This window comes from Callithrix jacchus, chromosome 15 (assembly GCF_049354715.1).
Source record: "Callithrix jacchus isolate 240 chromosome 15, calJac240_pri, whole genome shotgun sequence".
Taxonomy (NCBI): domain Eukaryota; kingdom Metazoa; phylum Chordata; class Mammalia; order Primates; family Cebidae; genus Callithrix; species Callithrix jacchus.
The window spans coordinates 60,300,438-60,327,118 of NC_133516.1; the positions used below are offsets into that span (position 1 = coordinate 60,300,438).

The following is a 26,681-nucleotide window of genomic DNA, read 5'->3' on the forward strand; positions in this document are numbered from 1 at the left end:
AAAAGTAAATAACTTTCTAGGGTAAAGGAATAGTGATACATAACCTCAGGTATTTCTCTGTAGAAATCAAGTATTTTTCACTAAGTTGATAAATGTATTCATATTTGACGGCACAAAACAATCTGAGTTTATCTGTAAGAGCCAAATTGCATGACTACATTACTGGACTTTTATAGCTCCAGTGGTCCCAACAGAGCATCTTAGTTCTCCAGCCTGACTAAACATGGGCATCAAAAACATATTCACTTTACTCACTTTATTCATAATGTCTAATTCACAGCGAAGTCGCTGGATAGCACTGCCAATTTTAAGGAGCTGAATTCTCAATACATCATCAATAGGAAGACAAGCAGCTACTCTGTAAGAAAAATCTTAAAGACATAGTTTTTCAAGTTTTAAACTTATGAGTCAGATAAGCATCAGATTACTTAGAAATTGGATAATGTCCTTTTCAATTAAATCCTTCTCTATAAAGTTATACATTTTATATTATAAACAGTACTAAAATATACCAACTATCAAAGATATACTTTTCAGAAGCTCTAAATTTAAATTATTTTCCAATACTTTTTTTTGGTAAAATCCTTTTGTGTTAGACATGAACTTGAATACATGTTAGAAGTTGCTTACTTGCCAAGAGACTAGAAAAATAATTAAACTATACCTTATAAACAGAGTATATGTAACTAAGGTAGGTCCTGCAACTATAGTCACTTCTTTTAAAAGTACCTTAAAGAACAGGGAGAGGAGTCCTTATACTCGGGAAGTATTTCTGGGTGACAGCAACTTACTGCAATTTGAACTTTTTATGGAAAACTTATCTAAAATTGGAGTGCTCACAGAATATAAGGATTTTATTACAATTTTGGAAATACTCATTTTTTTTCAACTGGTCAAGGGAAATCATGCTTTTCAGAATTAAAATGTTTTTAATCAGTCTTAAAAACTAAAATATATGATTTAATCCATTAGAAAGCTATTTTTTATAGCAAGACATTCAGGCTGCAGCCAGGAAACTTAACTTTTCATACCTATTGGATTTGAAGGAAGAGAATCATCTTTTAGATTTTCATCCCATTCACGTAGCTGTTTCTTGATTCTGTCCATTAAGGTTTCCTGGTTTAAAATAAAGGTAGCCAAAATCAAGTTCACAGACTTAGTAAAATTTAAATAAAACTAACATATTGGTAGCAATTTAATCACTGTGGTGAAATCTCAGTCCTAATTTAAATGTCTCCATTTTCGTATGCAGAAATGATCAAACTCCAGCTCCTTTGCCCAGCACTAAGTCTGCCTTCCAGCCTTCTCTCACTGTCTTATCCCAGGGGTATATGCTCCCAACTCCCTTGTGGATTGCTCTGTTCTATGCCCCTGCTTGGAACTCGCCTTCTGCTTTCTATTAGGCCATTCCTGACTCAATGCATAGGGATTATGGCACCTACAAATTGCACTAGCACTTACTATCCACATACCTTACTTGGCACCTATTTACTACATAATTTTCACAAGCATATGCAAAAATATTCTTGTATAGTGTGTCTTTGTAAGGCTTAAAAGCTGCCAAATAGCAGAGATCAATTGCAGTTTCCTTTAGTATCATGCATGGTGTTGAGTTTTCCCAGGACTCCAGATCTGTGGGCAGTGATTCATTAAGGGAAATAATTAGCATTTACTGAATGCCCACTATGCACACCAAGTACAATAGCTACCATTATATCCATTTTATCGGTCCTTGGAGATGTAATTTGCTCCAGACCCAGAGAGTAAGTGACAGAAATGAGACTCTGAGGTCAGTCTCTGCTCTGAAACCCAGATTCTTAAACTATTTCAGCACGGTCCCTTACTTAACATTTGCAAAACGTGGCAATGCCTAGTGTCAAACTCTGAGGAGTACAAACCCTCATGGATGCATTAATAGATTACTGATCAAGAGATGCAAGTTAACGTACTTGTTTAGAGAAAAACCAAAAATGTTATATAAGGATGCTGTAATGTTCTAAAAGGAAGTATCACCCAACCCAACAAGACTTCAAGCGCTTAATAAAACTCTAGAGTCTTATGATACTTTTTGTTTTTGTTTTGAGACAGAGTCTTGCTCTGTTGTCCAGGCTGGAGTACAGTGGCACAATCTCAGTTCTCTGCAGCCTCGACCTCCCAGGCTCAATCAGTTACCACAGCTCAGCCTCTCAAGTATCTGGGACTATAGCCACATGCCACCATACCTGGGTAATTTTCATATTTTGAGAGACTGGGTTATGCCATGTTGCCCAGGCTGGTCTTGAATGCCTGGCCTCAAGCAATCCATCTGCCTTGGCCTCCCAAAGTGGATTACAGGTGTGAATCACCCTACAGTATCTTGTTCTTAAAAGGCACTAGAAACTGGAAAAACTAAAAATTCTATAAATAAACCTATCCAGCAGTATCGCTGACTGCTGCCTGTTTACTTTAAATGTACAAATGGCATTAGTTCTGAAAATAAAATAGCAACAAGTAGGAAAACCTTTGTTGTTTAATTACCATTAAGTATGACGTGGCCAACCATAGATAAAGTAAATTTAAGGTAAGTTACTTACAGCATCATATAAGGAATACAGCCAGCGAGGCCATGAAGTTAGATTTGCACAATGAAACTTTCTCTGAAAACAAAATAAAACAAAAAGGCACTGAATAACCTATCTATAAGGTTACACATTATAGAGAAGATTCTAATGGTGGAATGAGCAACATCTAAGAAATGATTCTGGCCTAGGAAAACATCTAATTTTAAAAAGATAAAACATTTTTTTTAGATAGCCCATAACATGACTATGAAGTATAAAATCATGCTTCAAATATGTATTTTAACTAGAATCTTGATTCCTATCTAAAAAGGTCAAATATTAAAATTTCAATGCTGAAGACAACTTAGAAAAGATAAATGTGAAGAATAACAAACACCATACTTCTATTATGTCCATGTTAGTTGACCTCATACTAGCAATTACTTTTCCAGTATCTGAAGTGAAAACCTCAAAATATTATCCAAACTCTTTGTATAAAAACTTTAAATGAGTCTCAACTCAATCAGTATAAGGGCAAACATAATAAGTGATAGAATCCCAAGAGAGATGAACCATTCATATACGTGAGACTTTATATGAAGTTCTCCACTAAATAAAACTCAAGGAAAGGGGAAACCCATTATATAACACCTTCAACCGTAAATGAAATCCACATAGAGTCATTCCTAAATCCATTTAAAAATGTGAATCGTACTTGATTCCAATAGAGTTTCAGTATTTGAGAGGGAGACCCAATGTTGTTAAGATGTCAGTCCTCAAATTATGTATTTAGTGCAATAGCAGTGAGACTGGAATTTTTAAATTAAAGTTCATTTAGGAAAATAACTACAAAAATAGACTGGAATTTTTAAATTAATTTAAAGTTCATTTGGGAAAAATAACTGCAAAAATAACCACAAAATTTTTGAAAGAGAAGCAAGTGGTCTATAGTACATTCCCACATTGCTGAAGGGATGTACTGCAGCAGTGCTGCTAATATCAACAAATTGGAAACAACCTAAATATCAATCAGAAATAGAGTGAAATACATTAGAATATGTTTATACCAAGGAATGCTCTACAAGTGATCAAATATAAAGAATTACCACATTTTTCTCAAAAAACAAAACCTGCATATGTACAAATCTTAGTAATTTCACTGTAAATGTTAATTGACATATGACATGACACATGAAAGTGAGAGAGAAAAGGAGTAAAGTAGATCAAAAGGGACATTTAACAGACCAGAACAAAAAAAAAACAAGGTAATATTTAACACAAGAGGAAGACCCTACTCCTGCACCTCCAAGATCAAATGACTAGGTATATTTCATATGCTGAGTAATACTTACCCTAGGTATGTTTCATACCTAGTCATTTGATCTTGCAAGTACAGGAGTATAATCTGCAGGAAATATGGGTACACAGCTCACATGAAAGGGAATCGGGACTGAGCTGATAGCTGGAATTGTGCTATGCAACTGTACAATGTGCTACATTACTCACCCTCTACTTCCCTACCACCCTAACCCTATTCTAGCTATGTTAGTTTGGTGCAAAAGTAACTGTGGTTTTAATAGAAGACTAGAATCTTAGAGACAGTGTTATTCTAGTCCACAATGTTCAAATATGGGAACTTTAATTATCAAAGGGAATGTCTTGTTACCGGGGATGTTCAGTTTAGAGCTGTCTTTCAAGTGGCCATACTTGTTTTCAAATATTTTAGGAGTTGCAACAGAGAAGAGGACAGACTCGTTCTAAAACATGAGCTATAGCTCAAAATAAAGAATTCCTTAATGAGAAACCTTTATGGCTTAATATAATCCTTGTATTTGAGACTACACAGAGATCAATAGTCCCCAACCTTTTTGGCACCAGGGACCAGTCTTGTGGAAAACAATTTTTCAAAAGATGGGCTGGAGGATGGTTCTGGAATGATTCCAATGCATTATATTTATCATTACATTCTCATAAGAAGCATACAATCTAGATCCCTGATATGCGCAGTTCACAATTGGGTTCACAATCGTATGAGAATCTGTGCCACCACTGATCTGGTAAGAGGCAGAGCTCAGCTTCACTTGCTCATTCACCGCTCACCTCCTGATGTGCGACCCAGCATCTAACAGGCCACAGACCAGTGCTGGTCCATGGCCCAGGATTTGGGGACCCCTGCCAAAGATTATCTGAGATGGCCTCCGACTATGTGTTCTGGTAGTAGTTAAAGCCTGAGAAAACAGACCATGAGACCCTTCAGGTACTCTCCAATAAGTTGCCCTTCACTTTTAAGACCAAATGGTAAGATTATTGTCACAATCCAATTACAGAATTTTAAAAAATCCTACCAACAGCACATCAACTAGCTCTGAATATTCAGGAACAGCAGTGGCAACCATTAGTATTATGCCAAGAACTTCACATTTCTTTTAAGAATACTATAAGGTGAGTAGATTATCTCCATTCTAAAGATAAGGAAACCGAGGCACAAAAGGATGGTATAACTTGCCCAAGGTCACACAGTCAGTAAAAAGGAAGGAGCTAAGATTTCTATACAGGGAGGCTGATTAACGATTATTCGTTCAACAATACTGTGAGTGCCTGACACAGTTTGGCTTGTCCCCAACCAAATCTCATCTTTAATTTAATGTAGTTCGTGAAATCCCCACATGTTGTGGGAGGGATCTGGTGGGAGGTAACTGAATCATGGGGACAGTTTTTCTCATGATAGTGAATTCTCATGATATCTGATGGTTTTAGGCTTTTCCCCTTTTGCTTGGTACTTCTCCTTCCTGCTATCATGTTAAGAACATGTTTGCTTCCCCTTCTGCTGTGATGGTAAGTATCCTGATGCTTCCCTAACAATGCTGAACTGTGAGTCAAATAAAACTCTTTTATCAATTACCCAGTCTAGAGTATGTCTTTATTTGCAGCGTGAAACCAGACTAATACGGTGCCTAATGTGTCAGGCTAATTATTTTTATACATTTAGGCTATGCCAGTGATGGAGCTTATAATTTAGAGGGAAAAGGCTTACTAAGTTATACATTCTTTGAATTACAAAATGACAAAGACCCAACTGAAAGTTCGTTTGGCTGACTGACACATTCCTCATTCAGTTATTAAAATATACTTCACATATCACAACAGTCACTTCTGTAATACAAAGTGTAGTACAAAAGTATAATTTCATTTGGCACCTGTGTCAAGGAAAAGAAGCTGAAATAAAATGTGGCATACTAGCATATTGAGAGCAATGTACTGGGTCAGACATTCACTCTGCCACCATGCCCGTGAGGCAAGCTACAGTTCTCTGCTAGCTTACTTTCAAAGTGAGAAGACCTCTATAAATTCTTTATCTGGAGCATCCTGACAGATGCAAAATACATCCTTATTATTTGTGATGTGTGTTACACAGTCAATTAGACACACCGAAGAGATGTATACCAGTAAAGATTAGCTAGCGTTACAGAGCAACTGCCAAAATTTAAGACATCTCAACATCCTCAAATTTTAAGATTCCCGTTTAGCTTCCTGGCACAATAGGAAAGGCTCCTGTCTTATATCTGGGTAAAATATATGATAAGTTCTAGCAGTTTATAGGCATTCTTTAAATATATCAACACCATGATTAATGTCAAAATGGTTATACCTCAAGAAAATTTTAATACTAGCCAAAAACTTTAGGCACTTTAAAGTGGCCAATGACTGATTCTCCAGCAAAGTAGTATTCACTCTGGGAACAGGATTTACTACTGAAGGTGGGCATAAAAGCCCTTAAAATCAATCTGTTAGCTGGAGGTAATCTATCACATTCCACCATTTTTAAGCCTCATAGGGCTTCAGCTTTGCCTCCCAACAATGTAGAATGTTCAAGAAATGTGAAACTCCACTTAAGGGAGTCTTTGAAGTGCAGTAAAAATTGAAACAGTAATGTGAAAAGCTAAACATAAATAATAATTGACTTCCTTTATATAGTGACTAAAAGTGGTCACAATTATGTTAAATCCTATTACAGTCAGCAATGTAAATGATAAAAATAATTTATACAAATAATTAAAAAGTTACCAGTTTTTGTTTCCGTCTTTAATTTACCAAATTCCTACATGGTAATTAAGAACTGGCATGGAATGATAAGCTCTTTCCTACTCCTGAGGCTTATATGCTAATGGCAGATACACAAGTGCACATACAAGTGTATGCCTGGTGAATGACCAGTCTTTCTGAGGAAGCACCTGACTAATACACAGCCTAGGACTTCAAGACTTTTCTTTTTAATATAAAAATAGACAACAAATGTTATTGTTCTTACTATTATTATCCTGGAACAAGGTGAAACAGATTCTCAAGTTCACAAGGAAATGATGATCAATGGTAGTCACTGAAAAGCTTGACAAAAGAAGAGCAGTGTGGGGCTTACCAGCCCTATTTGTATTTACACAAAGTATAAAGTGCCAACATGTACAACAGTGATGGTGGCACACAAGCAGATAAACCAAAAAAGCAGAAGAAAAGTAAACATATGAATGTGGTCTATGACAAAGGTGGTACCACAAATCAATGGGGGAAAATATGGACTCTTCAAAAACTGGTAGTAGGACAATGGGGAGCCATCTGGTAAAAAGTAAAGTGGAATTTATACCAGGATCAACTGCACAAGATCAGAACTTTCCACAGAAAAGTAATGAAACCACAGTAGGTATACAAATTAGACATGGGGACATTCCTTTGCATGGGAATGTCATTTTTAGCTATGATTTAGAATACAGAAGCATTAAAAATTAAACTACGTAAGAAAAAAAAAAGTTCTGTATGACAGAGCACACCAAAAACAACAAAGGACAAACTAGGAAAAATGTCTGGAACTCATTAATTACAGAGATTATAAAGCTTACAAGAAATCAACAAGCCAATAGGGCAATGGGCAAATACTTTATAGAAAAGGAAATACAAACTGCTCTTGAAACAAAATGCTTACCCTTGCTCTGAGAGAAATTCAGATTGACCTTCAATGTAATTTATGTCACTTACTAGATCAGCAAACATCAGGTTTGATACTACATTGCCTGTGAGGCCATGATGAAACAATGATAATAAAAATAACCACAAATTCCTTAAGTATTTTGAAAATAAAGTTATTTTTAAAACTCAAGAATTATGAATGCATTTACCCTGTAAGCCAATAATCTCTCACTTCAAAAGCTATCAGATATTTACCTATATAAAAGGCCATTGGTATATGCTGTACAGTACAGATCTATCATCAGTAAGAGACTGCTTATACAGTGTATCCATGCAAAGAAATCTGTGCAGCTTTAAGAATAAGCAATGCTCTATAAACTAATACAAAAGAACCTCCTAAAAGATACAATATATGTATCCTTCTTCATAAGAAATAAGAACATCTGTAACTTGATAAAGAGAATTAGGAGGTGATTTCAACACTGATCTGGGAGATCATGTTTGAGGTTCCTGCCCTTCCAAATTTGTGCTCAGTTCCTCGCTGCTCTATGCCATAAACAGGAGCAACCATGGCTAAGTTCAGCAGAGGCCAGAAAGATGAGCACCAATGACTCTCAATATCTTTGTTTCCCATTTGACTTCTCTTTACATTTTAGACTCAACTCTTTTCTGATTAACACAGTAAGCCTTGATATATGAATAAGCAGATGATCTGGGCAAGCAGGAATATACTTAGAAACATTTAAGTCATACCCCAAACAGGTTTTTAAAAAGTTTCCTCTTTTCTTTGAGGGGGATTTTTACAGTAGGGGGATTTCAGAGAATCCTCCTACAGTAAACCAGTGAATAGAGAAAGGCACTGTGATGGGAAAAGTAGTAAACAGTTTCAGAGCTTGAATTCCAGAACAATAAAGGTCTCTAGATGGAAGTGGGTTTGGAAAAGTGTTTCTTAATTACACTGGCCTAACTCCTTAATCAGGAGAGACATGTGCTGAATCTTCTCTATTGCTTCCTTGTCAGAATGGTAGATAACACAGCAACACTTCTGGAAGCTTAAATAATTTTATTTCATGTCATTTGGGATATTTAGGTTTCCATGGCAAATGCTGTGTGCAGTTTCAAGGTTAACCAAATATATCTCAGGAAGACTACAATCCTGGATCCTTTAAGTTCTTTTTCTGCAGGAAAAGTGTGTGACAACCTTATTACCTTGAGTTAGCTTACAGTTATGTAAGCATCTCTCAACTCTGACCATTTTAACTATACTCAGACATGGAGACAGAACACACATAGGCAGTGCTTCAGATTATGGTGAGATGGACTAGTCAGATACAAGCAAGCTCTATTAAGAGAGGAATGAATTGAACCCTGTAACTGTCTACAGACAAGCACTGTTACATAATCCAGCCCCATGGTAAGCCAGTGTCCCACTAAAGGTACAGCATGCCAAACCCCTCAGATGGTCCCACTACATATGGAGTTCCTACCAAAGGTATTTGCCATCTGCTTTCCCTGTTAGATTCCTTTTTGATGCAAACAGAATAGCCCTGAGTGGTATCTGTAAAGCAGAACAGTTTGTAGGTCACTTGGAGTCCAAAATAGATCAGCTAGCAGTTTCTCTTGGCCTAGTGATCTAGATTCCAAGTTTCAGAACCTCAGAAACTCTATCAACAAGGGAACCCTTTAGATAACCTGACATACATAGGATGGAGATATGTGGATCACCTAAAACCTTTTAGGCCTTCTCATTCCTTAGCACCTTCTCTCTAGCCCTTGGCAACTCTGAATATGAAAATAACCAAGCATTAATGCTGAGAGTCTAGAATGACTTGGGAGAAATAACAGGAAAGGCTCAGAGGATCTGAACCTATGCAAATATATGCTGCTTTGGTCTTCGCAGCTCTATCTTTTCTTGTTCTTGTTAAACCAGTGGCAACCCTGTTGCGTGGGGCAAATTCGGAATGCAATGTAAACAAGGTGCTTTAACCATAGAACAGGAAGAATTTAAGCAGTAACTCACATAAAAAATAAATTTTAAAAGTAGTCTTACTGGCTTAGCCAAAGTTCAGGTTTAAGATTGCAGGATCCTACAGGCAAGCCACAGAACTAGCTGTAGAGAGAGCACTTAAGTCAGGAATTAACTACCACTGCTCTCACCCTATACTTAGAGCTTTGCAAAGAAGAGTTCCTGTAGAATTTTTAATGGCTAAGAATTTTTAACCCATCTTGATGTGGAAGAATTGTTCTATATACCCAAATACTTAATACAGGCATACTTTGTTTTACTGCGATTCACAAATACTACTTTAAAAAAAAGTTGAAGATTTCTGGCAACCCTGTTTCAAGCAAGTCTATCAAGACATTTTTCCAACAGCATATGCTCACTACCTGTCTGTGTCATATTTTGGCAAATCTCACAATATTTCAAACTTTTTAATTGTTATGTCTGTTATGATTTGTGATTAGTGAACTCTGATCTAATTACTGTAACCATTTTGGGGGACGATGAACTGCAGCCACTTAAGACAGTAAACTTAGTCATAATCAATAAGTATGTTTTTGACTGCTCTACTGACCAGCCCTTCAATCTCTCTTCCTCCCCTCAGGCTTCCCTATTTCTCTGAGACACAACAATATTGAAAGTAGGCCAATTGATGACTCTACAATGGCTTCTAAGTGTTCAAGTGAAAGGAAGAGTAGTCACACATCTCTAACTTTAAATCAAAAGCTAAAAATGATAAAGCTTAGTGAAGAAGGCATGTCAAAGCTGAAAAAGGCCAAAGGCTAGGGCTCTTGGGGCAAATAGCCAAGCTGTGAATATGAAGGAAAAGTTCTTAAAGGAAATTAAAAGTGCTACTCTGGTGAACACACAAACGACAGGAAAGCAAAAAAGCCTTATTACTGATATGGAGAAAAAAGTTTTAATGGTCTGGATAGAAGATCAAATCAGCCACAAAATTCCCTTGAGCCAAAGCCTAAGCCAGAGCAAGGCCCTAAATCTCTTTTCAGGGGCTAATGCAACTGGTGACTTTAAGTTAAAGCCAGTGCTCACTGGCCATTCCAAAAATCCTAGGGCCCTTAAGAATGATGCTAAATATACTCTGCCTGTGTTCTCTAAATAGAACAAAGGCACATCTGTTTAGATCATGGTTTACTGAATATTTTAAGCCCACTGTTGGGACCTACTGCTTAGAAAAAAAGACTCTTTTCAAAATATTACTGCTCATTGACAATGTACATGGTCACCCAAGTGTCTCAATGGAAACATACAAGGAGATAATAGTGTTTTCATGGCTGGTAACACAACTTCCATTCTGCAACCCATGGATCAAGGAGTATTTTAGACTTTCTTTTTTATTTATTATTTTTTAAAGACAGGGTTTCACCATGTTGGTCAGGTTGGTCTCGAACTCCTGACCTCATGATCCACCTGCCTAAGCCTCCCAAAGCACTGGGATTACAGGCATGAGCCACCATGCCCGGCCCTACTTTCAAATCAAATTAAGAGATACATTTTTCAGCCAGGTGTGGTGGCTCACGCCTGTAATCCCAGCACTTTGGGAGGTCGAGGTGGATAGATCACCTGAGGTTGGGAGTTTGAGATCAGCCTGACCAGCATAAAGAAACCCTGTTTCTACTAAAAACACAAAATTAGCCGGACATAGCAGTGCATGCCTATAATCGCAGCTACTCAGGAGGCTGATGGACGAGACTTGCTTGAAACCGGGAGGTGGAGGTTGTAGTAAGCCAAGATCACACCACTGCATTCCAGCCTGGGCAATCAGCAAAATTCCGTCTCAAAAAAAAAAGAGAAGAAATACATTTTTTTGTCAGGCTACAGATGCCTTACAAATCACAGATAGTGATTCCTCTGATGGATCTGGAAAAAGTAAATTGAAAACCTTCTGAAAAACATTCACCATTCCAGGTGCCATTAAAAATAATCATGATTCATGGGAGGTTGTCAAAATATCAACAATAACAGGAATTTAGAAGAAGTTTACTCCAACCCTCATAGATGACGATTTTGAGGGCTTCAAGCCTTCTGCCGTGGATAAAGTAACTGCTGATGTGATAGAAATAAAAAGAGAACTAAAATTAGAAGTGAAACCCCAAGATGGAACTGAATTGCTATAATCTCATGATCAAACATGGATAAGGAGTTGCTTCTTAGGGATGAGCAAAGAAAGTGGTTTCTTGAGAAGAAATCTGCTAAAGATGCTGTGAATGTTGGAATGACACAAGGAATTTAGAGTATTACATAAACCTACTTGATAAAGCAGCAGCAAGTTTTGACAGGACCCTAATCTTGAAAGTTCTATTGTGGGTTAAATGCTATCAAACAGTGCTGCATGCCAAAGAGGGATCTTCTGTGAAAGGAAGAGTCAATCTGGGGCAAACTTCATTGCTGTCTTAAGAAATTGCTGTAGCTACCCCAACCTTCAGCAACCACACCACCCTGATCAGTTGGCAGCTGTCAACAGCGAAACAAGACTATCCACCAGCAAAAAAGACTGTAATTCACTGAAAGCTCAGGTAATTGTTACTATTTTTGGCAATAAAGTATTTTTAAATTAGGGCATATACACTGTGTTTTTAGGTAGAATCTTATTGTATAAGTGATAGACTACAGTATTTTATATGCATTGGAAAACCAAAAAATTCGTGAGACTCACTTTATTGTCATAGTTGCTTTATTGCAGTGGTTTGAAACTGAACCTGCAATATCTCCGTGGTATGCCTGTACCCCCTTAAAAAATATCCAGTATGAAATACACAACTATGTGAATATTAATATGACATACTGGGAACATCTTGATGCAGTTACCTTGCCACATATTTCAGTAGCAAACCAGTGCCAAACACACTTTTAGGCACTAAATGACTTAATATATTCCAAATCTACTTCTTGGGAGGCCACATACTGACAGCAATCATTGACATACTTATTTCAACAGTAACCTTTAAAATGACTATGGGAGCAAATTTTCCCACAGTTCAGTTAAAAGAAACAAGGGTAAAAGCGTATTTTAAAATATCTGTATCTGGTATGGAGAAGAAAGTATGGCACAATGATATGATCTGGCTGTGTCTCCACCCAAATCTCATCTGGAATTTTATCTCCCACAATTCCCACATGTCATGGGAAGGAATGGGTGGGAGGTGACTGAATTATGGGGGTGGGTCTTTCCTGTGCTGTTCTTTTCAGAGTGAATGAGTCTCACCAGATCTGATGGTTTTAAATGGGAGTTTTCCTGTACAACCTCTTTTTGCCTGCCGACATCTATGTAAGAGGTGACTTGCTCTTCCTTGACTATCACCTTCTGCCATGATTGTGAGGCCTCCCCAACCAGGTGGAACTTTTAAGTCTAATAAACCTGTTTTTTTTTTTCTTTGTAAATTGCCCAGTCTTGGTTATGTCTTTATCAGCAGCATGAAAATGGACTAATACACACAGCTATACAAAAGTTGTCTGTTAACTAAAGGCAGTATCAATATTATTAAACATTTAAAAACCTTTCAGTTTCAAGGTTGTTTGGGAGTCTTCAAACAGTCAAATTATATCTTCCTGATTAGAATCTTCCTTAGAAACACTAGTCAAAACACACTGTACTATGAAACAAATAAGACCAGGAAGTCTTAAAAGACACCAGTTATAATCCTGATGCCATCAAGTGCCCATTCTGCACAAGTTTTCACAGAAAACTGGAGGAATTTTACTGCCAAAACAATAAAAGTTGGGTACAATGACTAGTGTGTGAGTCTGCTTCATAAACTATCCATACTAATTTATGTTAAACTAGGATCCTATACTAATTTATATTAAAATATTAAATCCTCACCACTCAACAAAGGGATAATACAGAATTTTTAAGTTTGCAATGGAAATTGTCTTTCCATATTTCAAAAAAAAAAAAAAATTAACCTCAAAAAGCCCAATTATTCTACATTTAGAAACTAGTAATTTTTTTCTTTAGGCAGAAATTAAAAATATTACCTATACTTAAAACCACGCATTTCACAAATGAGTAGAAACAGGCTCCTTCAATTTTTTTTTCCCTATGACAATTATGATTTAGTCAAAAGGATATACTTAGGAATTAGTGCCCAAACAAGCAACATTTTTAAAGAGCATTTAGTTTCAAGTCAGTGTTTGCGATGTCAACTGCATTTCATTGAAACACATAGCAAAAAAAAAAAAGCTTTTCTCTCTGGTCCATAAGAAGGAAAACAGACTCTACTTCTCTACTATCACTTTACCCCAAATGTATCATCCCTTCTTTAAGATAATGGATGTTTAAGACTCAAGAGCCAAACATCTAATTTGAACATTTAATAAGTGATTCCTATGGAATTTACAATCATAAGCCATTAATATAACTGATAAGCATAACAAGGATACCTTACAGCTGTGTGACATTTTATTACTTTTGCAAACTGCTTTTACATAAAATAACTGCTTGTGGAATTTTTAGAGTGACCAGCCATGATCAAATGCAGCTACAATAGTGCCACACAACGTGTCTGGGGAATGAATCATGAGAGTTGCTTGTGTTTTTTTCTTAAAACAGGAAAAAAACGACCTGTCTTTGTTTTTTGAAGATGCATAAAAAATTAGTTTCTCACCTTCTGGTATTTCTGCCACCATTTATATGAACACTGGTCTTCCCATGAGACAGGTTTTGAAGGAAATATCTGGCATTTATTGAGGGATTCTAACTGAACTGCAGACATGGTTGAAGGCAACACACATTCGGGAAGAATTTGCACTTTAGCTTGCTGGATTCTAAAATAAAGAGAACCAAGCATGGTATTCATTTCTAAGATCAACTAGCTCAAACTGTTAAGTTTCTAAACAGTGATGATAATTTTAAATAGTAAGATTTTCAAAATTGTATCTTTTAAACATATTCATCAAATGCCGATATTAAGATATAAAAACTTTCAGAAAATAATTTTATTTCCTAAATCATACCACAGTTAAAACCAAACATAACCTAAGCTATGGATTTTCAATGTCACTGTGGAATGGTAAGGGAGATCTATACATTTCAGATAAATACAGAGTCTATAAATGAAACAAAGTTTAAAAAAAAAATCAACATATACTACTGCTTTATACTTCTAATTTCTTAAACATTCTTAAGATCCCCAAATTCTTCTATCCCTACTTCTTATACTGCTTAACTCTTACATATATCCTTTCTCATAAGTTATCTAATCTGAGTAGAGAAATACAGAGAAAAATCAAGAATGTATTTACATAGACGAATTAAAATTAACACTAAAGAATTACATGCAGTCTTTCTGTGTGTATTCCTTTTCACATTCTTAAAAGTTTACCTTGAATACACAAAGGATCACACTATACATTATATTTTTTCTTAAGTCATTTAAAAATGTCATAATAAAGTCATTTCCAAGATGCTACTTGAGAATATAATTGCAAACATCTTATCATGAACTAGTGCAAACAGGAAGGTTGTATCTATGAGCTGTCTTCCTGTGAGGCATTCTATCTCTTAGAGTATAGCTTTTGAAATGTAGAATATGTAACTACATTCAAATGCTAGTACAAAACACTGTTAGACTGACAAAATCAAATATATTAAAAGTTTCTGCTTTCTTACTAGTTATACCTAAGACTTCTAAAGTAGTCTTTCGTAATAACCACTGTTTGACCACAAAATACTATGGATGAAATTCTGACATTTTACTTATTTATTCAAAGAAAATAGCTCAGTGTGTCAGAAAGTATCTAGGTTTAATAATAGTAGACTCACTCTACTAACTTTATTTCCTTCCTGCAAACTCATTAGAAATACTCAGAAAATTTCTGTCCACATGACTTGGGAAAATGTTAAAAATTTTACTATAGTCAAACTATGGTCAAGTGTTCTTGCATTATTAGAGCTCATTAGAAACAAAATCTCAATTTTCTTCACCTTATTCATGAACAAAAATAACTTGTTAATTATATTATTAAGGTAAAGTATATACCATCCTGTAGAAATTTTTAGAAATCTGATTCTTCTTTAAAGTTATAAGCAACTGAATTAAGAATTATGCTTTACCCAACTACTGTATAAGATTTGATTATGATAAAAATAGCAACATTATTGATCCCCTGGCTTATAGATCATGTTAATAATTAGTCTGCAGTACAAGCTGTCTGAATTGTCTTGCAGGATTAAAGAATGCTCTCCTTCACCTGGTTAAACATGCCCAGGGTCCACTGCATACATAGTGGCTGGTTCTTCTCCCAGCACCTGAGTTTTGTTTTTAACATAAGCTAGTTTTGTTTCTTTCCAACTGGTTTATCACAGTTGTTTTGTGATTACAGCAACATAATTTATACAAATGTTATAAAAACCAGTGAAATAGGAGTACAACAGTAACACTGCTTTAAGGAACATAAAGTTGAGACATAAAAAAATTGCTTTCAAATTAGGTACAGACAACTTTAATAGTAGGAAAAAAACTGCACAAATCTGGAAAAATTTTGCACTCACATTGCCTTGTGACTATCTTTAGAATCTCTCCTTAAAGAAAAACTAGCAGTATAAACTGTGGATAATGCATGATGCAAGTGTCAGAAAGTCTACAGTCATTTCCAATCTGCAGACCTGCTTCAGTTAAAAGACCTTGGTCTCTCCAAATGAAAAATGAGTCAATTTATATACTTTAAGTAAAAATAAAATATTTAAGTTATGTATGTGTAACATTTTGTGATTTCCAGCTTAACTTTTTGACGAACAATTACTGGTATCAATCATGACAGGTAAGAAGTCTTCTCTTGTGATGCCAACAGGATATATCAATCCCCTCCTCCTCTCTACATGCTAAGAAGTAGGAACTTCTGAAGAGTCCTACGTCAATGAGACCTGTTTTTATTAATTAAAAAAAATTTCCATGTGTTCAGAAGTGCGCGCACACACAGAGACAGATTCTGGTTGCTGTATCTTTTTTTTTTGAAATGGAACCCCAATCTGTTGGCCAGGCTGGAGTGCAGTGGTACGATCTTTGCTCATTGCAACCTCTGCCTCTCATGTTCAGATGATTCTCGTGTCTCAGCCTCCCAAGTAGCCGGAATTACAAGCATGTGCCACTGTGTCCCCCACTCCTAATTTCTTGTATTTTTAGTAGTGATGTGGCTGGTCTCAAATTCCTGGCTTCAAGAGATCCACACACCTTGGTCTCCCAGAGTGCTGAAATTACAGGTATGAGCCACCACACCTGGCCTCTGTAGTATACTTCTAATACATAAAGTATCATTTAGGTAAAAGACAAATGGATATTTTTATTTTTTAAAATATTTAATTTTTCTATATGCTTATTTCTCCAAAAAAATAAATGAATATTATGTATTTTACTGGAAAAAGGGAAACTGGGTTGAGTTTCAAATGTGCTATGGATAAATTCTGGTACAATGGAAAGAGTACTAGTTTGGAAGTCAAGGGATCTAGACTGTCGCTTACTAGCTATTTAGGCAAATTACTTATCCTCTCTAGTACTTGGCATTCTGATATAGAAAAAGAATAGACTTTACTAGATCACCTCCAGAATTTCTTTGATTTCATCATTTCCAGTGAAGGTGGTTACGGGGCCAGAGAAGCAGTGGAGCCAAGAGACATCTCATTCCACAGAGGCCTTTTAAATGCAGACAGACATACCCTAATGAGAGGCCTTAATAATGGGTCCACAGAATACTAGAGAGGATATCCCCCTAAGGCTTGTCTAGCTCTGTCAGTCTGATGTTAATCTTTACTAGAGTCAAACAGCCATTCCTTGTCTTGTTTTCAGAGTTAATGATGTACTGCCATCTTGTGTTCAATAGTTTTTCTACACTCAAGTCACTAATGTCAAGATAGTCTGAGAAGCATACTTTTCCCTCAAGTCAATTTTCCTTTATGGTTCTGGAATAGTATTCACAAATATTCAAAATTGTATGAAAATAAGAAGTACTTTAAAAATTGAACTGTTAGCAAAATCCACAGTAATAAAACAGTGTGCTAATTATCATAATGCAGACCCTACTGGAGATCATTCTTTCATTTGTTCTTAAAAATTTATGGTCCTAAATGTAAAACATAAATAAGTCTTGGTCACTGTTCTCAAACAACTTATCTACTGAGGGAGAGACATATAATCCTGTAAGGACAGTGCAATGTGGTAAGGCTATCAGAATTTGCACAATGAATGTTCTGGAAAAGTACCAGGAGAGAACTCAACAGCCTAAGAGCTCTGGCAATCCCATCTCACATTTCTTTATGCTCTCTTTAGCTCCAAAGAGCTGCCTGACACGTCAATATTTTTACAATTCAAAAATATATAGGTATGCCCACCACGTGGAACAAAACAGACAAAACCTTCCTGCCCTCATGCTGCTGCTATCCTTTTTTTAGTGTTAACCCCCCACCCCCCAAAAACTCAGAACTTCCATGTGTTCAGAAGACATTACCTGTGCAACACAGAAGTCTGATGAGATTTTCAACTCTGGGTATAAATTGGAAACCAGTTCATTAGTACTATATGGAACCCAGGATTGTGTATCTGTAAGACCTCACAGGTGACATGTCACAGTTGAGAAGCACTCTCTTAAGAGGTAACATCCAATGATCAAGGCAAATGCTTTATTTTGTTTGCTTTTTAAAAGAAGAGTTTAAACTAGACTTTTTGTGTCTGTTTTAAAGTGTAGCTCTTGACTTTGTGCAAAACCCCGTCATGAGAGCTATGCCAAAATGAGTAATTGCTAAAACAGTACACTAAGGGAATTTCTAAATGTCAGAAGGTACATAGACTACAGGTATTTACTTATCACTTATTATGTAAACAGCATTTCTAGGTGATACAAAATTCACACTAGAGATGGACACTAAATATAAATGGCTTGTATAGCTCAGATAGAGCAGTTGGCAGATGTAACCAGTGTGGCTTTCAAACATAACAACAATGCTATAAAAACCACAGCTGTCCTGGTGAGCACAAAGGCAGCTCACAAGCCTCTGGTCTCCCTAACCTCTTACCCTCTGAGAGGCCTTCAATCCTAAAGAAGCCAAGCCCCAAACAGCACTTCCCTTTGTGTTTACATTACTGTTCTCAAACCTGGAGGGACATTAGAATCACCTGAAACTCATTTTTAAAAGATGCTGCAGCCTCATCACTCTCTGGAGATGGGAGATGAGGTTGGAACTCAAGCTTCTATAGTTTTAAAAGCTTCCCAGGTGATTCTGATGCATAGCAAGGTTGGAAACCACTGGGCTATACCTTAGAAGGGAAAGAGAACAACTAGTTAAAAGTTACAAAATATGAAGGGTCAGCAGAATAGAAAAAGTACAAAACCACTTCATTATATGACATTCACAGAGCTTTAAAGTATATGTTATTTCTTACCCATCTGACTGTGTTCTTAGCTCAAGGACTTTGAACCTTTGTCTTCCAATTGCTTTCACTTTCACTATCTCAATTCCAAAATCCTGTTCTTCTCGATAGGCATATATCTCTGCTGTTGTTCCAAACTGTGCTTCCCTTTCCTGTATATTGCTTCCAAGAAGATTTTAAAAAGAAAGAAATTTGAACATTTGAATTTTAAATATATGCAAATTTGGCAAAATCAATATATATAGGTAAACAATTTATAGAATCAACCCTTCTTATGAAGCTACTATAATTTTATTTATTTATTTGTTTGTTTGTTTATTTGTTTGACACAGAGTCTTGGCACAGACTCTGTCGCCCAGAGTGCAGTGGCACAATCTCAGCTCACTACAACTTCTGCCTCTTGGATTCAAGCAATTCTCCTGCCTGAGCCTCCTGAGCATCTGGGATTACAGGCACGTGCCACCACACCAGGCTAATTTTCGTATTTTTAGTAAAGACAGGGTTTCACCATATTGGTCAGGCTGGTCTCACACTCCCGACCTCAGGTGATCTGCCCGCCTCGGCCTCCCAAAGTGCAGGGATTACAGGTGTGAACCACCATGTCCAGCCACTTTTATTTATGTTTTAATCACATGGGGGATATAGGAGGAGGATTCAGAAACTACAATTAAAGAACTTTAGGAAAAGAAAAGATTTCTAGTCACTGAAAATAATTTAGAACTTACAGGGGTTTAAACTAATTTCCCAAACCACACATTCCTTCACTTTGTGAAATGACTTAACCATTTCTGCTGCTTACTGGCAGTACTAATACGGGGGCGGGAGCTTCCTGTATGCACTTCCTGCCTCTACTGCAGATTTCCTTTATTTGCCATGGGATACTCAAAAGTTCAGCTCCAATTTAAAATGGTACAACTTATCAATTTTGAGAGAGAAAGGGAAAGAACAGACCACTGCTTTTGGAAAAGTAATTCTTTACGTTCAAATATAAAAGCCTTATTTCTTTATTAAAGACAGTTCTTGAAACTAAGATTCCAAAAATGATTTTTATGAAATATTAATGATGAAAAATTTTTCAAATATGGAAAGTTAAATTGTGTATGACAGTGAAGAGCTGAGTTAGATGGTAATGAAATGAACAAAAATACTCCAACTTACACTATCAAATTTCTACTTAACCAAATTCCTCACCTCACATTCTTACGCAACCTCTCCCGTACATGCAAAACAGCCTGCTTTAGCTTTAACACTGACCACTGCAATTACCCATGAGAGGAAATGTATTAAGCAAATAGACTAATATTTTACCTGTATGCAAGAACAGCAAAGGTTCTATCTTTCTGAATTAAATTCCGCACCATACTGACTTCTTGAGGGTGAAAAAGTTGAAGAGGTAATGTCTGTCCAGGAATCAGAATCATCATCACCTGTGGCAGAACTGGAATCACCTGACAGCTGTCGTCATCGTGCAAAGTCCTGCCATGAAATTCTTCCATATCAGCGCCTAGGTACTATTTAAGAACATATATAGGTACCGTGTCATGATTGATATGTAATAAAAATACAAGCTCAACAGACTAAACAGCAAATCACATTAAAAGAAATACACGTTGGGCATGGTGACTCAAGTCTGTAATCTCAGCACTTTGGGAGGCCGAGGTGGGCAGATCACCTGAAGTCAGGAGTTCAAGATCAACCTGGCCAACACAGTGAAAACCTCTCTACTACAAATACAAAAATTAGCCGGGTGTGGTGGCAGATGCCTGTAATCCCAGCAACTAGAGAGGCTGAGGCAGGGGAACCACCTGAACCCAGGAAGCGGAGGTTGCAGTGAGCCCACACTGTGCCACTGCACTCACTCCAGCCTAAGCAACAGAGCAAGACTCCATCTCAAAAAAAAAAAAAAAGAAAAGAAAAAAAAGAAATACAAATAGGGTTACAAATACTTACTTTAAAAATGCGGTATATAAGCATCCCAAGTGAAAATATAATTTTTAATCTAACAACTTTAACTTTTAGAAGTGGAATTTCTAATCTTTTATGAATATCTCAAAAACATACAAATTTGAAAATTTTTTAGTACAAGCTATTTTCTTTTTACCAAGATAAGAAACATCTCTCTGTCCAAATATCACAAACAGTAAGTATAAAATGTTACATGTTCCATAACACTCCAGCACCTAGAAGTAGAGAAGTACTTAATAGCTCAATTACTAGAAAAGACTATAAAGAGCAACAATTCCTCAAGCACTTCCATCACAACATAGTATCAAGTTTCTTAAAAATTACAGTTATGGCTGGGTATGGTGGCTCACGCCTGTAATCCCAGCACTTTAGGAGGCTAAGCGGGGGCAGATCATGAGGTCAGGAGATCAAGACAATCCTGGCCAACATAGTGAAACCCTGTCTCTACTAAAATATACAAAATTAGCCAAGCATGGTGGCGCATGCCTGTAGTCCCAGCTACTCAAGAGGCTGAGGCAGGGGAATCAGTTGAACCTAGGAGGCGGAGTTGCAGTAAGCGAAGATCATGCCACTGCCCTCCAGTTTGGTGACAGAGCAAGACTCCATCTCAAAAAAAAAAAAAAAAACAACTTAGTTACATGTTTATCTACTTGCAAATAGCCTATGTCCCCATTCACAATTTCTGATATCCAGTAAGACAAAAATCTGTCACTTGTTTTTATGAACTTTTTTCTACATTTAAATGTATATTATATTAGCTATATTACTAAATTACATACTGTATGTGATGTTGGCAGGCTGGTGTCAAAATTTATAATGTTTGGTTTTTTGGCTTCTTTACTATCCTGGTCTTCAACTTCCATTTCATCTTCTTCCTCACTCTCTGCTGTAAGAGTAGAATATTGTAAGAAAAAAAAAGATGAAAACCCTTTCAAACACGTAATTCCATCTTCAGAAAAAAGGTGCTTGTAAAACCACATGCCTTTGGTAAACTCTACAGTACTGTGGAGAGGTAGCCAAAGCGCTGGGGTTTGCGCTGGGGTTTATACTGGGCTCTGTTACTAGCTATCTTTTTTTTTTTTTAAGTCAACTTTGAATTTTAGAACAGTTTAACATTTATACAGAAGTTGCAAAGATAGTACAAAGTGCTCCCGTATGTCAAACATACTTGTCCCCTATAGCTAACAATTTATATTAGCATTGTACATTTGCTACAACGGAGTCAGTCTTGGTATATTACTATAACTAAAGATCACATTTTATTTGAACCTCCTTAGTTTTTATCTAATCTTTGTTCTAGGGTCCCATATTACATTTAGTTATCATGTCTCCTACCCTCCTCTCAGCTAGGGTGATTCTTCAGACTTTGCTTGTTTCCGAGTTTTGAGGAATACTGGTCAGCTATTTTGTAGAGTATTCCTCAACTGGGTTTTGTTTGATGTAATTCCCATGATTAGACTGAAGCTACGTGTTCTAGAGAGGAAGACCACAGAAGTGAAGTATTGTTATTCTTTTCTTTTTTAGAAATGGGGTCTGTCACCAATGTACTGTTTTTATTACATATCAAGCCTACATATTATGAACTATCCCTGCTACTGTTAACCTTGATCACCTGGCTAAAGCAGTATGTGTCAGGTTTATCCACCGTAAAGTTACTCTTCCCTTTTCTCATTGTAGCCTTCGGCAGCAAATCACCAGGTGCAGCCTACACTTAAGGGGTGATGAATTATGTTCCACTCCCTTGAAGGGGAAATACCTATGTAAGTTATTTAAAATTCTTCTATATGGGAGATTTCTCTCTTCTCCTTCACCAGTAATTTTAACACCTTAGACAACTCATTCGGCCCAATTAAACTTTAGTGTCTTCATCTGCAAAATATAGGCTTGAACAAGTCAATCTCTAAGGTTCTTTCAAACTCTCAAGAGTTCCTACCTAAGAAAGAAAAGAAAGCAGGCAAGATCTGTTAATTAAAAGTGGGAGAAAGATAGAATCTGGCAGGAAGAATTTTACAGCATTTTTATAGTGACATCATTCCCCTGACTGTCACCATTACTATAAAATGAAGGCTGGGTGTGGTAGTTCACACCTGTTATCCCAGCACTTTGGGAGTCCGAGGCAGGCGGATCACTTGAGGTCAGGAGTGTGAGACCAGTCTGGCCAACATCTTGAAACCCCATCCCTACTAAAAATAGAAAATTAGCTGGGTGTGGTGGCAGGTGCCTGTAATCCCAGCTACTTAGGAGGCTGAGGCAGGAGAATCACTTGAACCAGGGAGGCGGAGGTTGCAGTGAGCTAAGATTGCACCACTGCACTCCAGCCTGCGGGACAAAGATTTTGCAATAATTTTCATACCGTTTTGCCTTGTAATTTTAAATTTAAAAATAAAGTTGGCATGAAGTATAAAACATTTTAAAAGAATGTCTTAGAAAACCAGATGTTACCCATGACAGCAAAGAAGATTAGAAAAAGCTACACTGTGATACAGGTGCTATTCTACTAACTGTGAGTCTGTCCTTTTCATACAAAGTATGAGTAAATTTCCTGTCCTAGATCAATGATTCTCAACCACAGGTGATTCTGCCCCTCGGGGGATATTGGTTGTCATAACTAAGGGAGTCTGATTGGCATCTAGGGGGTAGAGGCCAGGTATGCAGCTAAATATTTTACAATGCACAAGATAATCCCACCCAAAGAATTCTCCAGCCCAAAAGTCAAGTGCTGAAGTTGGGAAAACCTGGCCTAGATGGACAATAAAGGATTACTGAATCTCATTTCTCACTCATGTATTTTTTAATGCCCCAAATAAACTTCTAAATTGATAAAATGTCATTACAAAATCATCTTTTTTTTCCTTTGTGCATATCATTATTTAAGTCAAACCACTTCTATCCAGGTCCCTGACAGAAAATACAAATGTTTTTCAACATGGTAACTGCCTTGGACTTTCTATTTGTTGCTACAATTTCCTAGATATACAACTCCCTCAAAAACAGAATGACTTCAACCTATATGTGGTCAATTGTCTAACACTTCATACAGATTTTTCTTGGAACATGTAAGTTTCACCAAGAGATAAAGAACAATCGAAATGAATGAGAAAAATATTCTAAATCAAATTCTTTGTATTTCCAACTCTATCACTTGGCACGCAGCACAACCCATTTTACTGTTCTACTACAGAAAGTTTAAAAGATAAACTATGAGCTCAAAGGCTGGAATTAATATTGTTAAAAATTTACATTTTAACTCTTCTGACTTCCAGTCTCTAATCTCTTTGGTAACATTTTTTCATAAATATGGCTAAAAACCACTTTCCCCCACTATTAACATTTCACTTGCCTAGGATAAATTCTTCACATCTCAGATGTAAGGCTTTTTGTTGGAACTTAAAGGATTTACTCTTCAGAACAACTCGTACTACATGGAATTATGGAAAATCCAATGTTTTTCTACAAATAACACTTGTGTAATTTGGAAAGGCATTATTGCTATACCTACATCATCTATGGGCCCTCTATCATTTTTTTTCTGAAAAAACAAAAAAACATACACTGTTCAGAGCTATCAGAGTGAAGTTTGATGACTCATCTCATGCAGAGACACCATGTGAATGCTGACAGAACATCACTATCCTCCCTCTTCTATTCACCATTCTCCCTGAAACACTGGATTTGGCACAGAGAGTAGGGCTAATGTCTGGGAAAAAACAGCTCAGCTTTCCTCAAAGGCTGGCATACTTACCTTTATGTCAATTCAGCTAGGATGGCTTCAAGAACAACCACTGACTATAACTTATTTTTATAGGAAAGGTCTCTCCTATATGGTGGGCATGCACTCAGTCTCTTCCTCTTTTAATCCATGCTGCTAGCAGTGGACAAATTAATCTTCCAAGCACAGATTTCCCTAGGCAATTACCTGATACCTAACATTGTTTCTTGGCAACCCACAGGAAAAACCCCAACCCACTGGCAAGAGATGTCAGTTTGTCAACAACTTAGATCCAATCTACCTCCTAGGCCTTATGTCCCACAACCATATCCTAAATACGTGCTTTTGGATGTCTCCTGATTTACTGTAAAAGGCTTTTCCCCAACTCCTCTGACCCTCGAACAACCTGTCTCTGAAAAACCATAAAAGCATTCATTTATCTGGCCCTAAATCAACCGCCTCTGCAGCTGATTTATGTTTAGTTATATTCTCAGGAGCCCTGCCTAATAGTAAACCTCAAGTATCAGATTCTGTATTAGCTCTTATTTCATCCCCAAAACACCTAATATACTGTCATATAACGAAGGGATGCAGGTCATAGTCTCAAGTTTAGATGCATCTCTTGAAAAGCATTTCATGAAAAGTTTATACAATATTCCATGCCTTTTTGTTTTCTGCTTAGTATTTCAACATAAGGCCAAGGTCTAAACACTTCACACAACACACAGGAAAAAGAAAAACTAAGTATCTCTGATTAAGCATATTCGTACACGCCTGAGAAAAACAGACCAGTAGTAAGAAAAACAAATTAAATACAGAAGTGGTTTAGAGATATGACAGACACACCCGGGCTGGAATCCTGGATCCGCAACGGTGTGACCTTGGACAAGTCACTGAACTAATCTGCAAATCCATTACTCGCTTATCAAATCGGAAACTGAAAAGTGATGTGTCAAGGATTAAAAGGCGAAATGCATGCCAAGCGTTAACTGCAAGGCTCGTAACATGGTAAGTGCTTAGTACATGTTAGCTTTCACTCTTAATAAAAGGAAGGAGTCCAGCAAAAGTAACAGCTGTGAATCTGACCCGGTCCCCTAGTTTCAGAGCATTTCTTAGGAGCTGAACTCAGAAGACAGGGAGGATGGGAGGACAGGTTCCCTGTTCTTGGGAGCAAACGCCCCCCTACCTCCAACACCCTAGCCCACAGCTCCGGGCGACAGAGCAGCAAAGAAAGCGCCGCGACTCCATCGCTGGCCGAGGGCCGACGTGAAGCAGCTTCCCAGTGCGGCCCTGCTAGGCTGGCTGGCCGGTCTCGGCGCCCCCACGCCCGCCTCCCTGGCCCAGCTGCACCGCGAGCGGCTCCGGGCCTCGCCCCACTCCCGCCTCCAGGGAACGGTTCCGGGCGGTTACCAGGCAGGAGCGGCAGGTGGTTGCCCATGTTGTGCGCAGCGTCCTGCTGGTCTCCCTCGCCGGCCATGTCTGTTTACCCGCAAAGGAGGCTGGGACAGGGCGGCGCCGGGGACTCCGGGGGAGGGTCCGCGTCTCTCCACTGCCGCGCACCGGGGCCACAGCGCCTCCTGGCGGACCCAGAGAAGCAGAAGGCGGCGCCGACCCAGACCTGGAAGTGATGCCCTACGCGGGAGGACAATTACAAGCCTGTGCTCTGCCCAGGACAGAACGCTGTCTCCTGCCATCCACGGCTAAATGCCCTTCGTACACGCTATCAGAGCCTTCACCTTGTTCCAGCCCTTAGCATGACTTATTTAATCATGACATTTTGCCTACGGAGAAACTAAGGCTGAAAGCCGTTAGTCTCCACCTTGTTCTTAAACGAAGGGGGCAGGAAGCAAATAGAAACCTGTTCATGCAGCATTAGTTTTAATTCTTAAAATAAGAAGCATGTATATAAAGGCTGGGGAAATGCATCAGTTTTTCGGAGAATGGTTGAATTACTGCTGATTTTCTTTTCAACAACTTCAGTAGTTTCCATATATGTACATTCCAAAATTAACAAGTATTAATCAGAAACATACTTGAAATGATGATTGCACAGAATGAAAAAAAGTCCTGTAATTGGTAAGTAAAATTGTCCGAATATAAACTAGCCTACTCATTATGACTTCAGC

General features: G+C 37.5%; 1 protein-coding gene across 5 annotated transcripts in view; it reads right to left on the bottom strand.

The window, feature by feature from the left end:
• CRBN (cereblon) overlaps window positions 1-26,036 on the bottom strand; it is a 34,366-nt gene extending 8,330 nt beyond the window's left edge. Inside the window, exons 1-9 of one of the 5 annotated variants that reach the window (XM_054245884.2) lie at window positions 25,966-26,036; window positions 25,402-25,492; window positions 21,626-21,729; window positions 20,190-20,392; window positions 18,894-19,043; window positions 14,127-14,286; window positions 2,574-2,636; window positions 1,032-1,116; window positions 256-371 (exon numbers count right to left, since the gene is read on the bottom strand). In XM_054245884.2, coding sequence (XP_054101859.1) covers window positions 256-371; window positions 1,032-1,116; window positions 2,574-2,636; window positions 14,127-14,286; window positions 18,894-19,043; window positions 20,190-20,392; window positions 21,626-21,709 — 861 coding nt within the window. In that variant the 5' untranslated portion in view covers window positions 21,710-21,729; window positions 25,402-25,492; window positions 25,966-26,036. Of the gene's footprint in view, window positions 1-255; window positions 372-1,031; window positions 1,117-2,573; window positions 2,637-14,126; window positions 14,287-18,893; window positions 19,044-20,189; window positions 20,393-21,625; window positions 21,733-25,401; window positions 25,493-25,965 lie in introns of all 5 variants that reach the window. The other 4 variants (XM_035276150.3, XM_008982050.5, XM_002758576.7 and 1 more) reach the window with 4 other exon arrangements.
• Window positions 26,037-26,681: the final 645 nt, after the last annotated feature.